The sequence below is a fragment of the Odontomachus brunneus genome, unplaced genomic scaffold (assembly GCF_010583005.1).
Source record: "Odontomachus brunneus isolate Ranch 3 - 2012 unplaced genomic scaffold, Obru_v1 Obru_scaffold_148, whole genome shotgun sequence".
Lineage (NCBI taxonomy): Eukaryota > Metazoa > Arthropoda > Insecta > Hymenoptera > Formicidae > Odontomachus > Odontomachus brunneus.
The window spans coordinates 263,412-280,937 of NW_022639598.1; the positions used below are offsets into that span (position 1 = coordinate 263,412).

The following is a 17,526-nucleotide window of genomic DNA, read 5'->3' on the forward strand; positions in this document are numbered from 1 at the left end:
CAGTGCCGCTCAGTCAACGACCCGAGCGACCGTTACGACGGTCGGTTTACCTAGCCTTTGTGGAGCCTAGAGTTTTTGTTAGAGCTGGTGCCCAGGTATTGTTATTACCGATTATTCGATCATCATTATTTTGTTTCATTCAATCATTATTATTCACTCGCGCATATTATCACACGATTGTCGAGCAAATATTATAATTGTTAAAAAAGTAATAATAATAAATGGTAGTGATAATCATACTTTATCGACAATCGTGTGATAATAGCCGCGAGCGGATAATAACTGAATAACTATGATCGAATAATCGGTAATAACAATGAATAACAATAACTGGGCAACGGCAATAATTTAGAAAATAACGCAGCAACTCCTGATGTGCTCGTCACGACGGTTGAGAATGTTATAGCGTGATGCTCGAGCACGTGCTCGCGCATGTGTGTTTACATGATCCGGCCGCACGCCTTCCCTCAAGCGCCAATCAGCGGCACGAGCAGACTGTTACGATGATACGTTTACCTAGCCTTTGTGGAGCCTAAAATTTTTGTTAGAGCCGTTGCTCAGGTATTGTTACTATCGGTTATTCGATCATCGTTATTTCGTTATTATCCACTCGCGCATATTATCACATAATTGTCGAACAGATATTATTATCACTATTATTTGATATTCGAATATTATTATTTCTTTATTCTCGATTATTATTTAATTTATTCGGTTATTATTTATTGCTATTACGAATAGGAAAACAACTCGGGCATGCCGTTACAACGATTTTTTTACGATTTCTTTGTCTTTGTTCAATTATTATCGTCGTTACGATAAACAGTTGCGTGAGCTCTGAGGAAACTATATATATGTGTTTGTGTGTGTGTACGTGCGTGCGTGCGTGCATGCGTGCGTGCGTGCGTGCGTGCGTGCGTGCATGCGTGCATGGTGCGTGCGTGCGGCGTGTGTGTGTGTGTGTGTGTGTGTACACTGAATATTCGGATATTGTGAAAAGTGCAATAAAAGTACTGTATCATCTCAAAAAATATCCGTGAACTAACTTTTCGCTCTATTTTATCACAGTTGTCAGAAAACTTAACCGCATGTAATCATACATTTTTTTGCAAACTTTTCGTATCTTTTCTAGCATCAAAATTCTGAAAGTTTAGTAGTGATCTTTGAAATTTTCCTGATTGGAGTATTCACAGTTTCAGTATGTACAATCTGCAGAATGTTTGTATTGTACTAATATTGCACTTACAGTTTAAAATTTAAATTTAAACATATTTTTTTTGTTTTTGTCACATATTGAGCAATGCTCCAATTAATTTTTATATGCATTTTTGTTGTGTAAAAGCGTTTGTAAGTTTGTGCAAGCAACAAACCGCAAACTTTGCAGAAAAAGTCAATGTTATGTCGGTAAAGTTTTCATTCCGGCATCCCCTTAACAGAAATTAAAGTTCTAAATCCTAATTAGAATTGAAATGTATAAATTCTCAATAGAAATTCAAAGTTATAGTTTCAACAGGAATTAGACTCCTAAATCCTAATAGAAATTAAAATGTATACTCTTAATAGGAATTTTATATTTCAACAAAAACTAAAGTCTTAAATCCTAATAGAAACTAAAATTTATAAATTCCTAATAATAATTAAAAATTAAAGTCTTATTAGGAATTGAACTCTTAAATCCCCTAATAAAAACTAAAATTTAAAAATTTCCAATAGAAATAAAAATTAAACGTTCTAATAGGAATTAAAACCCTAAATCCTAATAAGAATTAAAGCTCTAAATCCTAATAGGAATAAAAACTAAAAAATTCCTAATAATTCCTAATAGGAATAAAATTTAAAGTTTAATTTCCTAATAGAAATTAAACTTTAAAGTTCCAATAAGGATTAGGATCCTACATCTTAATAGGAACTAAAATTTAATAGGAAACTAATAGGAACTTAATAGGAACTAATAGAAATTATAAAAGGCTTAATAAGAAAATATATATTGATATATATTAGAATTAATAAATATTAGAATTAATAATATAGCAGTTACAGTTCCAATATGTGCCATTAAAATGTTGTGCGTTTGATGCGATTTAGGTATGCATTACATAATAAGACACTCTGCGAGTGTTGAAATTGAACACTCACCATTTCCCGTTGAAGTTCACCAATGTCCAGGCAGGTCCCGCTGCGTTCAACCAGATCCATCCATATCCAGCCGACCATATCCAACTAAATCCACCAATAAAACTCGTCTCCGCATCCCGAACTATGCCGTCCCACGTTGATTGGATTTTATTTTGCTTGCTATTCTTTATTGCACTCGCGATGCAATTAATATTCATATTCGAATGGCGTTTAACGTATTAACGACGATATCGATTAGATATACTGGTTTATCTCGGAACAGAATTTACAACTTTGAATAACGAGCGTAGAAATTGCGACACGCAATTTCGGGACTTCGGAAACGTGATTGCGACTCATGAATCATATATGAAAAGTCGCTAATTCAAGATCGATCGCAAAATTAACGCATTCAAGTCATTCGCGAGTAAAATGATTGCAAATAAAATCATACGTTAGATTGCTTCACGATACTTCAGTGGACCTTACTTCCATGTTTCCATGCGCGCGCGCGCGATATATATATTAAAATTAATATAACACCGTTCACTTATATTTATCCAATGTAACCACTACGCAAGAGTGTATAAGAAATATAGAAATTAATAACCGCGACAATCGTGAAATTTATCAGTGAGAACAAAGCGAAGTTTCGTATATGATGGCGTAATTCTGATGCGCCATTTTTCTGATACGTAATTTTGTATCATATACTGTTCAAAACGATTAGGAGAAAACATCAGAAAACACTAGATAAACAATACTATCGAATAACTCCTCAACTTAAATGAAATATAAAATAACATATAAAATACATGAAATAATATATATAAAATAAATAATGTATGAAATAATATGTAAAATAATGTATAATATATGTGAAATAACGTATATAAAGTATATAAAGTAAATATAGATAGTATATTCATGTAAAGAAGTTTACGATTAAAGTTAAATGTTAAAATGCAATATTAATTACTCGATACCTCAAATTTACTACTAGATCTCCTAATTGCTTTGATCAGGACACTTTATTTCACAACACACATATACAAATACAGAACTAACATGCAATAATCTATGAACAACGTAAATCGCATTGATACAATTAAAATTATCTAAAAAAAACCCATCTCCTGTTAACTCGTTACTTCAAACTTTCACCATCCTTCCCAATTTCTTTTCATAATGACTCACTAACCTGCATTGAACTCATAGCCAGTTGCATTCAGCTATGAGATCTAAAACAGAGAGAAAAGATGATTGTCAGATTCATAGATTTCCCTCATTTGACAAGAATACATATAGAGATGTAGATGGATTAACCTCTCACCCTCGTAATTCGCGTCATTCTGACGTCTGTATCGCGTCTTTCATCGTGAAGGGTTAAGAAAAGAAGAATAAGGAGTCTATGAACTTACCTTCGAACCGACTCTGCCTGGCCCGAACCGGATCCTCCGGTACGGCAACAGCATTTGCGGTATCTGCGCTACTCGGCGTGTCCACATGTTCCATCAGATCTGGCACAGAAAGCAACCCGATTCACAACAATAGCACTTCTAACAACAGGAACAATAGAAAGTAATACAAACACGCGACGCCGATGTACTGCACACGCGGACGCTGGAGATAGTTAGGTTATGTCAGGTTACGAGTACCCCCGAGTACTTGTTCCTCTTCAGAATCTAATAAAATTTACGTAACGACACCGATATACTGCATGCACGGACGCTGGAGATAAAGTTAAATTAAGTCAGGTTGCAAATACCTCAAATACTCGCTTCTCTTCAGAATCTAATAAAAGTTAAATATAGACATTACCTTCCGAATCTACTGCACCCTGCGGATGCTATCGCTGCTCACGATGATCTCGACATCCTCGTCGCATCCACGAACTCCGCGATTCACCCGCGTGATCCGAATAAAAAATTAGAAATTACACTTCCCAGACAGTACAAAATCTCTAAAGCGTCTTCTACAATGGCAGTAGGAGTAGTAGTAAGAAATAAGCAGTAAGTAAATAGACTAATCACAATCGATTATTTTTGAAACATGAGAATGGAATTGGTCAATTTGCTTACTGCTTATTTCTTACTACTTCTCCTACTGCCATTGTAGAAGACGCTTTAGAGAATGTTCTGGGACGTTCTTAGAATGTATGAATGTCCTTAGAACATCTTTAGAACGTTCTTTCAAGATTTGTGCTGTATGGATTAACGCGTATCACTCCGCGAACTCCGCGCACCCCGGCGTCTCGACTCGTACTACGCATATTAAAGCGCGTTATCGCCCTAAGGTCGATTGTAAACAACCAAGCGTCGTTGTATTGTTTTTCTTTACAACGCCCGAGACATATCATAGGCCGCAATCCGTTACACGCTCCCAACGGCCGCGAGTGTTATTCTATCTTCGTTGCTCATTGAATGTTAAACAAAGGTGGAATGACGCTCGCGGCTGTTGGAAGCGTGTAACGGATCGCGGCCACAATAATGTGATGTGTGTAATCACGCGCTACATTATAGGCCTGTTCTTTGTAGCTGCACTGCTGAACTGGTGCAATATATTGAAGTGAGACAAATATACGTTTTCTCACTCTAACTTATTGCACTAGTTCAGCAGTACAGCTACAAAGAACAGGGCTACTCATGTTCGATCACTAAATTCGCATTTCCATTAATGTTGGACGATCGTGTGTAGCGCGTGGCGCACGGTACTCGTGCGTAGGAGAAAGTAATAAATCTGACGAAGCCGCGAAAATACATGTTTAAGTATACGTGTATTTAAGTCGTCAGGAGTCTCTGAGTAAAATATATGCGATGTTACCGAACAACTTTTTGATGACTGAGCAGTTATCACGGCCTTCAAATTTACACCTCTAATTAAGACTATAATTGCGCAATGAAAATATACGATAGTTGGAGAGGGAGAGGGTGTTTTCTGTGTATTTTATATTGAATCGTACAGTCTTACATTATACTGTGAAAGTTGTGATTTCTCCTCTTCACGGTTCAAAACTCTCGTCTAATTCCGTGTAATTATAAGACGATCGATTTCGTATATTGTATTACGCAGAGTTAAATAAATTAGGCGGTTGCTTTCAGAACGCGATCAGAAAGGTCAAATTACCTCACTTAAAATAAAACGTATGCTTCGGCATGTATCAGCACCTCTTTGCATTTACCATGAACCAAACCTACATAAATCGCTGAGTCCCCAGGAAACCGCTTCTAAGTCGGTTCTCTCCCAAAAAAACGCGACGATGCTCCTGTAATTGTGATACGTCTCGGTAATCGAACGAATATTTCGAACGACGTTTTTAATCGCACAACCGTTAGGGGCTGAGCACAATAAAAGGAATAAGGAACAGGGAACAGAGAATAAGGAATATTGAAAACAAGAAATAACGCTATTCTTCTGTTCCTCTGTTCTGCGTTGATGAATTAGGTTTCATGTTTTAATAGAAAGTTTTTGCAATTCCGTATTTTAGATACGATAAACGCTGAAGTCACATGACTTCATACTGTATTCCGCTTTTACGTCGCCTACTTCAAAAGAGTTTTTGCATGGTGAATTAGCTACGATAACGTACGATAAAACAGTATTTTATAATGAGATGGAGGTTTTTCACTCTCTTCATATGGATTTTGGGATATAACCTCCCTTAAAAGTATAAGATCATCTTGACTTGTGAATCTCAATCGTTCAGATTTTATTTTGGTAGCCATAACGTCGACGTTACTCGTGAACGCTATTTTTCAGAAATAACGTTCGCATGTTATCTGAATAGCGTTAAGGTGATCGATACGCATGCGCAGTTTGGTCTTTTGACTTGATAACGTCATTTTAGCGTTTACCGTATCTATATTGTATGTTTGCAAAAACTCCCTAATATTGAACTGTTCCCTATTCTCTCTATTTTCCTGTTCTCTATTCCCGATTCCCTATTCCTTATTCATTTTATTATGCTCAGCCCCTTAATCGCGTTCTAGCAAAGAAGGTAAAGCGGGGAGCACTCACTTGCATAAAGGCATAATGCATAACGCATAAGAAAATTGATCAATCAGAGTCCTTCATTTTCATCATGGCGATAGAAATGAGGATTCTGATTTGTTAATTATCTTATGCGTTATGCATTATGCCTTTATGCAAGAGTGTGTGCTCCTGCTTAAAAGCTGAGGGCACAGACTTTTGCATAACTCATAACGCATAAGGGAATCAACCAATCAGAAACCTTTATTTGCCTCTCCAGGATAGAAATGAATGACTCTGATTAAGGGCTATCGCACACAAATTGACATAACTGCATATGCATAGCATAAGACCGTATGTACCAATGAGCATCGAGTATTAAGTCGCCGTATTGGTGTTCGATGCTTAATATTCGATGCTCATTGGTCCATACGATCTTATGCTATGCATATGCAGTTATGTCAATTTGTGTGCGATAGCCCTAACTGATTTCCTTATGTATTATGCATTATGCGTTATGCAAAAATCTATTCTCAGGCCCAAAAGCTTGTCCGCGCCTGCACAGCAGTGGGCGCAGCAGTCGCGAAATTTTTCGCAAAAGCACGCTACTCTCAGTTGGCGGACCTGCGGACTAACGCTTGTTAGTAATCTAGCGCCCCGGCCGGTAACTTACTGCACATCCAGTTGACTCAATTCAGCCGGATCGTGCAGTATCGTCGTCGTTAACAATCTCGAGAAGACGCGACCACCACAATGAGGACTGTCTTCAAGGTCGGCGATCCGGTAAAAGGGACGGCAATAAACTTCCCCTCTCCGGTCCCGCAGCCGGGGATAGCAGCGGTGGAAGGTAAGAGGAAAGAATATTCCGTCGGTCGTGAGCTTTATTTTTCCCTTGAAAAACCAGTCGTCGTGCATCGGCGAGAAGAGACAAGAGTGCATTCCGTCCGGCAGCAAGGCTACCGCCGCGGGGCGAGCAAGGACGATCGCTCCCGTCGATGGTGCATCGCACCGACGACGACGACGAAGATTGGGAGAAACAGGGAACATGATTTCGGCCCGCGATGACGCACAAGCAAATTCACCCCGCGTGCTCGACACGCGTGCACGACAGACGGTCGTACCAGTTGGTCGATTCTCTTTTTGTCCTCGCTCGTCTCTCCTGATGCTGAAGTGCATCAGTCGACGATAAACTTTCACGCGGACACTTCGATAGTCACTTACGACTGAAACCATATGATGAGTACATACAAAGTGCCATCTTGTTTTTCGCGATAGATTTTTTCTACGATTTCTTTACAGCGGACTTCTTTCGAAAGAAATTTTCGAGAAGAGGTCATTATTTCTTATCACAATTTATATTATTTCTTATATAATTTTCTGTTATAATTTACGTTTACTTCTTCATGTCACAACATTTTCAGAAAAAATAATAAAAGGAATAATAAACTGAGAAAAGATATCTAAAAAATAAAATATATTGATTCGATAGGTACCAATAACATATTTATTTATACTAATATAAAACATGTCCCAAAAATTAGAAAATGTACATTTTCTTAAAATCTTAGCTTATTTAGATCTTTTATTTAAATAGAACAAACCATTTTAAGGTTTTAAGAAAATTTCCTTATTTGAAAAATATTTTATATATTAGTATAATAAATATATTATTAAAGAGTACCTACACACACTGAGAATAAATAATTTTTATTTCTTAGATAATTTTTCTCTCAGTGTAATAATAAGAGGATAACAATGGTAATAAAAACAAAGATATGTAAGAAAAAATACGAGAAAGAGAGAGATAGATTAGGAGATTTATAAGAAAAGTGTATTTGTATTTTTTTCTTGTATTGTAGGATGAAAACATGTTTATATATACTCTTATATAGTCGCGCGAGTATACTGAAAGAAAGATTTGATAATATTCCATCCATCCTAATAATTGCTAAATGCTTTGGTGAAATAATTCCATCTTAACATATAAGTGAATATAACCAAATGATTTGGTAAGTATTAATGAATAGTCTTAACAAGACTTGGTATCTATTACTAAAGCTTCGTATCTGTTGCCAAAGCTTGGTAATTATTACTATTTTACATGATACGTATCACCAAGCAATTGTTAAATAAAACTATATTATTTAGCAGCTCAAGATTAGTGCTAACACGAACAAGAGAAATATAGACTATGTTAAACTGACGCAATACCTTGGAATAGATCTTTTCCAAATAGTTTGATAATTATTAAACTATTTGATAATTATTACTAAATTATTTGATATTAATTACCAAATCATTTGATTAGATCAACTAATTGAAGACTTTGTCTTACTACATGTTTTGTAATTATTATTAAATGGTTGGTAACTATTACTACGCTATAAAAACTGATGTGTTAAATTTAACATTTCATATGCCCCAAATCATTCACTCTCATTTATATGTAAATTTAACACAAAACAAATGTGGTAAAAAGTAACGCGCATAATATGTAAAAAATTAACACAAGATTTTAACACTTGAATATCGTCAGGAATCACAGGTCGTGTTAAATTGACATATGTATAATATTAAATTAACTAAAATAAAACGTTACTTTAACATTTGAGAGAAGTATTAATCTATAGTTTTGATAAAATAAAAATGGTAAATTGACATAATATCTATGTCTGACATATTAAATATGTCAATTTAACACAACCTGTGATTCCTAACGGTATTCAAGTGTTAAATTCTTGTGTTAATTTTTTCCATATTATGTGTGTTAATATATGCGTGTTAATTATGCGTGTTAATATATTATACTGTTTAATATATTTGTTTTGTTAAATTTACACATAAATGAGAGTGGATGATTTGGGACACATGAAATGTGTTAAATTTAATATATTAGTTTTTACAGTATATATTTGGTACTCATACATAAATACCGTATTGAAACGTTTACCCAAACATATCTGTTAACTATTACCACACTTTTCTTATTGTACGAAATTTGCGTCGAACGATTGCCCTCTGAACGGCTTGTTTTGCAAACAACTGACCGCGTGTCTTTCACCGACGTGACGCGTCTTCGTGTAGCAATTTTCTCTGCGTTCAGTCGGCATTCGAGGTTGTCGAGAAAGGAAGTATAACGTATTTTTATGGAGGAAGTCTCGTGACTTTTATGGATAATTACTAAATCCGATATACGCGGCACGAAAACTGTTGCGCATGGCGAAACAGTGTATACCGGTAACGGCGATCAAGGTACTTATTCCGCGGCTTCCACAGTCGTTTTACGACGTGTTCGACGGAGAGTATGTACGTCGGATACTTATCGAAGATTTATAAGATGAGAGCAGTCAGGTCGCAAAAATGATTTTTCTGAGGCGAGCTCAAAGGTAGAAAAGACACGTCGTGCATGTTCACTCTTTCGCCGTGCTGCGCTCAAGAACGGGAATTTTTAAGGCCTTTCGCCGCGAAACTCCCTGCAAAAAATTATAACGTTACACACCTGCCATCGATGTAACGTCGGCGCGTTCTCTTTCGTTTATTCTTGAAACAATAATATTTTTCCGCAAGACACAAATACACTTATACGTCGGAGAACATCGGCTGCGCATCGTGAAGTGCAACAATGTCGCGTAGCGTACGTATGAAGAAGAAGGAAAAGGAATTTAATTACTCCCGTACAGCGCGTATTCGCGCGAAATAAATCACACCAGCAGATTTCGCCGTAAGAGCATTAAATTGAAGGATGGCTCACGCGAACTTAATCTCCGTGCGGGATAATAAAACAAAGTCTGATTTACGTGTGTCATTAATTATCCGGCCCGCACGCACACACTGTTTAGTCGCCGATAAGGCAGCGATAGCGATAGAAAGTTATTTGCGTGGTCGCGACATGAAGAAAAAAAGACAAAGGGAAAGAACGGGTTTCCGCGTGCCTTTCGTTTTCATATTAAGGTAAAAGTACCAATGCCTTGACACGCATCTAATCCTGGACATTCTTATTGTTTTGGTCTCAAAATATTTAAACTTTTAAAATATATATACAAATATTTAGTATATACATTCCAGTTAAAAGTTTAAATATTTAAATACCAAAATAATAAGATAGTCCAGGATTAGATACGTGTCCGGGAATTGGTACTTTCATCTCAATATCGCACGCGAAGCAGCCTCGATAATTTTCCGCCGCGCATCCGGCGATTTTACTGGCGACGCTCGGCGACCTCATGCCGATCCTGAGCGCGAATATCGGTTATTTCGTTTCTTTCCGCGCAGCACGAAGGTTAAGCTGCGGCTGATATTCCCCAGGTTTCACATCGCGGGGCCCGCGCCGATCGAAGTATTCGTGGCGACGAGATCCTAGCGCGCAAGTAGGCCCCCCTTCTTTCCAGGACCCGGTCGGGGGACCCCTATGTGCACCTGTGCAGGTTGAGAGGTGTTGTGTTTTCACCTGGCAGTTCAACCTACAATCGCGAACAAGAACGTTCTGCGGGCGAGATCGTGCGCTGTCTCGTCGCCGCGCGAGGAGGAAAGTTGGCCCACGAAATTTCGCGATCAAATTTTTCATTCGCTCTATTGTTCCACCTGGACTTTCCAGTAATTACGGACGCGCGTTCGCTCGGGCAAAATACTTTCGCATGCGTGAGAAACTGACTTCGCGTCGACGATGCGGTGCTGTTGAATATTTAATAACGTTTTTTCCCTACGACGAGAGGGAAGCGAAAGGATTTTCGATAGAGATGGACGAGGAAGTTCGATGAGAGGCTGTGGGAAAGAAACTTTTCTTTCGGAGGAGGAAAACGACAAATCGACGAACGAGCAGCGGAAACGCAAGTTCTTTGCCGCCGAAACACTTGCATTGCTGACAAATGATTTTTGTGTAATTTGGAAAAGTCGATTCCGGAGACTAATATCCGAAGTTTAAGAGATTGCTCGAGGACGGAAGGAACGACGAGAGATTTTGTCACGCTGATTTATCAAAGTTTGCCAAACTTAATCTCTATTGTGACATTAAATTTCAGGACTCGTGTTTACACAATAATTCAAAAAATACAAATAGAAGAAATTAGATGAAGGGACAAGAGTCGATATTGAACAGTGATCGGGAAGAAAATTGGTGATACAACGACGATTCCTTGAGGTGATTCAACTCTCGTCAAGCGAACTAATTACAAGAAAAATTGAAAGTTACTTTTTTTAATTATTCAACTCGTCCTCGTCCTCACTATTTGAAAGATAGAAAAATCCGTTCAAATTCAACAAGTGAAGCTGCGAGTGAAGAAAATCAAGAGTGTGCCCAATCGATTAATTACTTGAAGCCGATTTTTTTGGCAAGAGCGTCAAATCGCGGAAGAAGCAACAATTAATGAATCCAGCTGCGAGTATCCCCGACTTTGTGGCAGCCTCGACTTCCTGAAGCGAGATAAAGGCGAAGTTGCATCGCCTGCGAGCGTTAATAAAGGAGAACCACAAATATCTCATCCGCTCGCAGGGATTATTCCAAAAGGAAGGAGAGCGCAACGCCGCGCGTAACTTCCGCGATCCGCGGGCGAAGTCCAGCGAAGCGATCGGGTTTCATCTTCATCGCTGCCTCCGCAGGAGGATGAGGCTTCATTAGGTCATTCTGAACGCGTGCCTTTTATTCCGGAACACGATGCCATTCGAGCGTGACCGTCGGCAAATATTTGCGACTCCCGCGTGCTAAGCCAGCAGCTCGCGAGCTGTGAAGCTCACTCATTTCCGAAAACGAAAACGGCGTCTCCGCTCAAGCTAACTCAACAGGACAAACCGGCGACATTCAAAATGGACACCGTGCTGGAGAAAATGGGCAAATTGCATCTGGTAATGTTTTGTTTTTCACATATTGTGGACTACTATATTGGCTGAGTCGTGGACAGATCTGATAAGCGTCGCAACAGCGATCCGGGAGAATGGCACATGGTGCAATTGGAAAAACAAGAAAGAGCAATTTGTCTCGATATTTTCATTTGAGGAAATACGCGGATTCGTAGCGCTCGCGGGATATCCACGGACGACAGATGGTGTACGACGATTAGGTTTCTAGCGAAATGAAATTCGCCGCGATGACTTTCGTTTGTCAAGTACTCTTTGATCGAATGCCCGTTATATAACGCCCCGTGAAAACGCGCGCCACGTGACAAAAAAGCATATCATTCGATTGCTACATTAACAACGTGCCTATTGACTTTCTCTGCTGCGTGATCGTTCATACACGACTAGCGTGTGACGAAACGCTCGTAACGCTCTTTTCGGTGATGGTCTCGACGAAAGTGCATTGCGAGTCCGCGCACTGAGAGAAAACAATGATTGACCAATGGTTGAACTCAAATTATAATTAGTCTTGGCCTCAATTATTTTTCTTGCTTGTTCTAACACAAAGATGGTAGCAGCAATATGCATATTATTGTCGCTGACACTACAGCAGAATTTAATTAAGAAATAGTCTCTGTAATTTATAGTGATTATTTCTCTATGCGATTATGCGTAGCTACAAATACCAAGCATTCTTTTCCCAGTGCACGATTAAGTATGTGGGTCAGAATTTCTGTTACACGCCCCTCTCTCTTTTCTCCGAATCAAAAACACGCCGTTCTATTATCTTATCTTCACCCCTCTCCTCGCACTTTCCTTCTCCGCAACTATTCCAGCTGTCACGACGGGCTCTCATCTGTAGACTCGGCTAAATTGATATCGTTAGAACCGATCATAATCGCCGACAAAGTAACCGGATAACTCACTGACAGACATCCGTAAACCAGTACCAGGGGACGAGGTATCATTAATTACGAGATAGTAAGTCATTAATGAGTTATCCAACTAGGAATTCTGTCGTGGATTCGGTGAAAGCGCGCATAGCCGCGCGACATTCCTCGCGCGGTCAGCGCGGCAGCAAAAAGGTCCGGCGCGTAACCCGCGTCAATTACTTGAACACCCGAATACACGTGGCGCGCGTATTGAAATTCCTACGAGATTCCGTCCGACTGCGTGACTTTTTTTTGCCGCGCGAACGACTCTCTCGTTTGTATCGCGACGATATGGCGACGTATGGCGCTGTTACGTCTCGAGCCGACGACGGACTGGTTTACCTGGTTCATCCGTTTTTTACGTACTTCGCCGCGGCCACATCGAGCACCACTCGGGATGAACGAACGAACGAACGAACGAACGGACTGAACGACTTCGAGGGGAGAAGGATAAACGAGCCTCTATCCATTTTACATGGCGTTCGTGTTCCGCGTGTCGCGGCTTATCCGCGCCGGCGATCTGTCAGACATCTGTTCGCGCGGCGAATCAGCGTGAACGCATTAGCGCGAGTATCGTGCCGGTATCGCGAAGTATCGCGCCTGGCTCATCTTGTGCGATGTATCGGTGTCGAATTAGCCGACACGAGCTCCGCGCCGACGGCAAAGACATGGGCGACGGCGACGTCGCCGTCGCCGCGATCGAAAAATCCGCACGCTTTCTGAGCCTGTCGCTCATTTCACGGACGCTACGTCGAGTAATTCGTGCAGTTTTAGGCACTTTCGAAAGCGCAATGTCACGTGATATGGAATAGAACGTGATCGCGCCGATGATTATCCCGTTATGATCCGTTCCTCTTCTTTTTGTTTCACGGTTAACGAGCGCGCGTCAGGAATAATCGGCAATTAGTTCGCCTGACTCATTTTCTAAATGTATCGAGACAGTAGCAATATCATAATGTAACGAAGATGAGAATGAAGAAACATCGCTTAACATGTTGCGTAAATCATTGCAGTGTCTGTAATGTTATATTGATCTGTGCATTTGCCATATTATCGGCCGAAAGAGATGTAATCTTATTGGGATCTTCTTATTATCTGCCTTCAAGAAGAGACTCTCGTCTGAAACCAAAAAAGAAATATATTTCAACACCTGAAAAAAAGAACTCTAGTTGCAAAGTGCTACTTCCTAAGTGGAAACTGAAAGAGAATCCCTCGTCTAATGCAATAAACTATATAGAAAAAAAGAATATTCTTATTTGGAAAATATCTTTATTGTTGACTTATTTTAGAAATAAGATTAATGTTAAAATGAGATTATATGGCGTTGAAGAAAGATAGATTAATCAAGACAAATATAGTCAAATTAATATAATCATTTTCTTATATATAACTAACAATATTGATATTCTTACTTATATATGAGAAAATGATTGTATTAATTTGACTATATTCGTCTTAGTTGAAGATCTATGAAGCAGAAGTTCTTACACTGAGAGAAAAAAATAGTTGGAATAACTATAATCTCATTATATTTTATAGTTCGTTTTGGCCTCAAACATATATTTATAGTTCATTTGAACATGAAGATATAGTAGAATGAACACAGATTTATAGTCACCATCTTATTACTTTATATATATGGTAAAGCACCTTTTGGGAATATAGTTACATGTACCTATATTTGCCAAATATTCCAATTGTATTGACTATATAAAATAGTTAATTTCTCTTACCATTCAACATTTGCTACCTTACTATATTTTTTATTTCAAATAATTATAATTCTTGGTAAAATTTTATACGGGTCAGTTATACTATGCTTAATTGTAAATATTACAAATAATATGGTAACATTTACTATAAAAATTATATTTCTAACTATATAATCTTTTTACTATGCCATTATAGTTCCAAATATCATACATTTTTCTCTCAGTGTACTGAAAGAAATCTATATTAAGGCTTGTAGATAAAAAACAAAATTTTTTTAACTTTAAGAATATTGTGCCATTCAGCGCGCCTAACATAACAATAATGAATTCCCAAACGTATTCTCCATCATACACAGATCTCTTTAATTTACTCGCGGTGATTTTTGCGACGTCCGTCACTTTCAATCAACGATTTTTACACGATGATTCGATCTTTTATCATCGGACACCATCTGTGGGAAGATTTAATAAAGAGAAATACGAGATGACGCGCACACGGTAGCCGACGGGAAAGTTATTAGAGATGGAAGGTCCGATCCCAATTTTATGACGTCCAATACATAGATCGATCGGTCGATCGATCGTTCGATGAAACGGTTGTCTGACTGTTGACGATAAAGGAAGGGCACGCCAAAGTTTCACTCGAATATCTCTCCGGTGAGAGTACTCATAAAGAAGAAAGAGAGAATAAGAGGAGAGCCGACAGAGCTGACGAGGAGAGAGAAAGAGAAAGAAAGAGGAAGAAAAGAAGAAGAGGAGGGGGGGGGGGGAAGAGAGACTGAAACGATACGAAAGAGTGAGAGAAGATGTGGGATAAAACTCGGCTATTTTTCATTGTCCATTGTTACAAGCGTTTCACCATGCTTAAACATATCGACGTGCGGGTATCGATGAATATGTAATCGTACATGTGCTCGATACACGCACTCCCTCACGGTTGCTCTCGATGAATACGAGACGTACGCGAAGAAGCTCACCTACTTGCTCGATTTTGAGATGAATATCGTGAAATATCGCGCACACATAACGTTGGAGAAACAATCTCCGCGTTAGTATAAGACCTTTCTGACAGTCATACGTTGAGAAAGAGAATACTTGAAAATTTGTCCGCGGGATATAAAGTTTACTTCTGCGAAGTAAAGCTTTCTTCTGTGAAATATATGAACTTTCATTCCGCAAATTCTCAAGCACTTTTTTTCTCAGTGTATGCCGCGACCGACGTAGAAAGTAGTTGAAGATTCTCTAAGCTCAAACAGGAGAAAGAGCGTTATTAACATCTCAATTTCTCGAAATCGTGACTCCGTCGAAAAGAAGACCTGCGAAAATATTTAGTTTCGCGATCTCGACTTATGAGTTACCTCCTTTTCCGTCAGACTGCGATATCTCTGTGCGTGCTCCGAAAGTAATTTGCCTCTTACGATATCTATCGTGTGATCGGCGGCGTGATTATATCATAATGAATAGCGCTTAAGGAGAGTAACGTTGCTTCATACCTACGCAAATAATATGCAAATTTGCATGCAGGATATGCATTCTGTATCTTTTTTCGTTCGTAGTGGCGAAGATGCCTGTGATGGTTTCATCATTCTAGCCGAGAGTATCGTGGCATAACGCGCCGCGCCATAATTATTCAAATGAATCGGCCTAATTGCAAACAGGCATTTGTTTCGCGCGGAATTCCAAAGAGATGCGCGTGCATACACATACACACACACACACACACACACACATACGCTCGTAAACCTTAGTTCGAAGTAGACCCGTTCGTAACGTAGCGAAGTGCATTGGCGCAACGGTTACCATTTTTCTCCTCTAAGACTTCCGCAAAGCGCGAATAATGCCGGGGTTCGCGCTGCCAACCAAAGTACAGCGTGTTTCAGAAGCGTGAAGTTACAAAAACACAAGAGAGAGTATATTCCTCAGTTATGCAAAAAATCGACAGCTCCAAGTCCGTGCGAGTAACAAGCTTTAATCTGAGTACGACGGAGGATTCAGCCCGAACGCAAATTAATGGGTGATAAGGTAAACCAAGCCGGTCAAACGTGGAACTGTTATTGCGACAGAACGTTTCCAGGTGGAGAGTGCACCCGAGCTACAATGTAATATGCACAGTACAATTCCGCGCGCGTTTGTGTGAGCTTAATGAAAGTTACTGGGAACCTCTGCGTACATTTGCCTAAAGGCGCACACGGTGCGCTGCCGCGATGCCATATAAGATCATGTTAGCGGCTTCACACGAGCGGATAACCGTTCGAAGATGAGCTGCGGTTTTGTTTTTTCTCTCTTTCTTTCTCCACGTAATATGCAATTAGCCCCTTGAATGCATGCGAAAATAACTTTCCTTGTATAATTGCTTCCCATCGCGAATTTAGATCCTGGCTCGTCTTTAGACAAGCCCCGTAACTGTTACCATTCGAGAAATTCAGCGAGTACCATCGACCGTGAAGAGCACCAAAGTTTACACCCGGTCAGTTATCCACGCGCGACCTCTCACCTCTCAAAATATCCGCATTCCGAGGTCTTCAAATTCTTCAGGCGGGCAAAATGCACGGAAATTGATGAGAGAATACATACGTGCACACTGTGAAATATAGTTTGCATTAAATTTAACATATTTCACACGTCCAAAATTTATCCACTCTGATTTTTGTGTCAATGGGTGTTAACACAAGGCGCAAATATATGAACAAGTAACACGAATAATATGTCAAACATTAACGCGGAAATGCTTACACTTGGACACTATTGTGTTATTTCAACTCGTCGAAATGGCGAATTGTCAACTCAACGTAGAATAGTCCAAATAACAATACGTTAAATTAACTTACACGGGTATGTTAAAAATTTCTTCACGATTTTCGATTTCAATACAAATGCAAACCGTTTTTTGCAGCGCTGTGAATTCGACTCTTTCTCTTTCCCTTTCTCTCTCTCTCTCTCTCTCTCTCTCTCTCTCTCTCTCTCTCTCT

General features: G+C 39.2%; 1 protein-coding gene across 6 annotated transcripts in view; it reads left to right on the forward strand.

Moving 5' to 3' along the window:
* The window catches only part of LOC116850524 (disheveled-associated activator of morphogenesis 1), a 92,162-nt gene that overhangs the window by 44,598 nt on the left and 30,038 nt on the right, over positions 1-17,526 (forward strand). Inside the window, exon 1 of one of the 6 annotated variants that reach the window (XM_032828910.1) lies at positions 10,370-11,922. The exons of the other annotated variants lie outside the window; for them this stretch is intronic. Coding sequence (XP_032684801.1) covers positions 11,884-11,922 — 39 coding nt within the window. The 5' untranslated portion in view covers positions 10,370-11,883. Of the gene's footprint in view, positions 1-10,369; positions 11,923-17,526 lie in introns of those variants that run through there. 6 annotated transcript variants of the gene reach the window in all.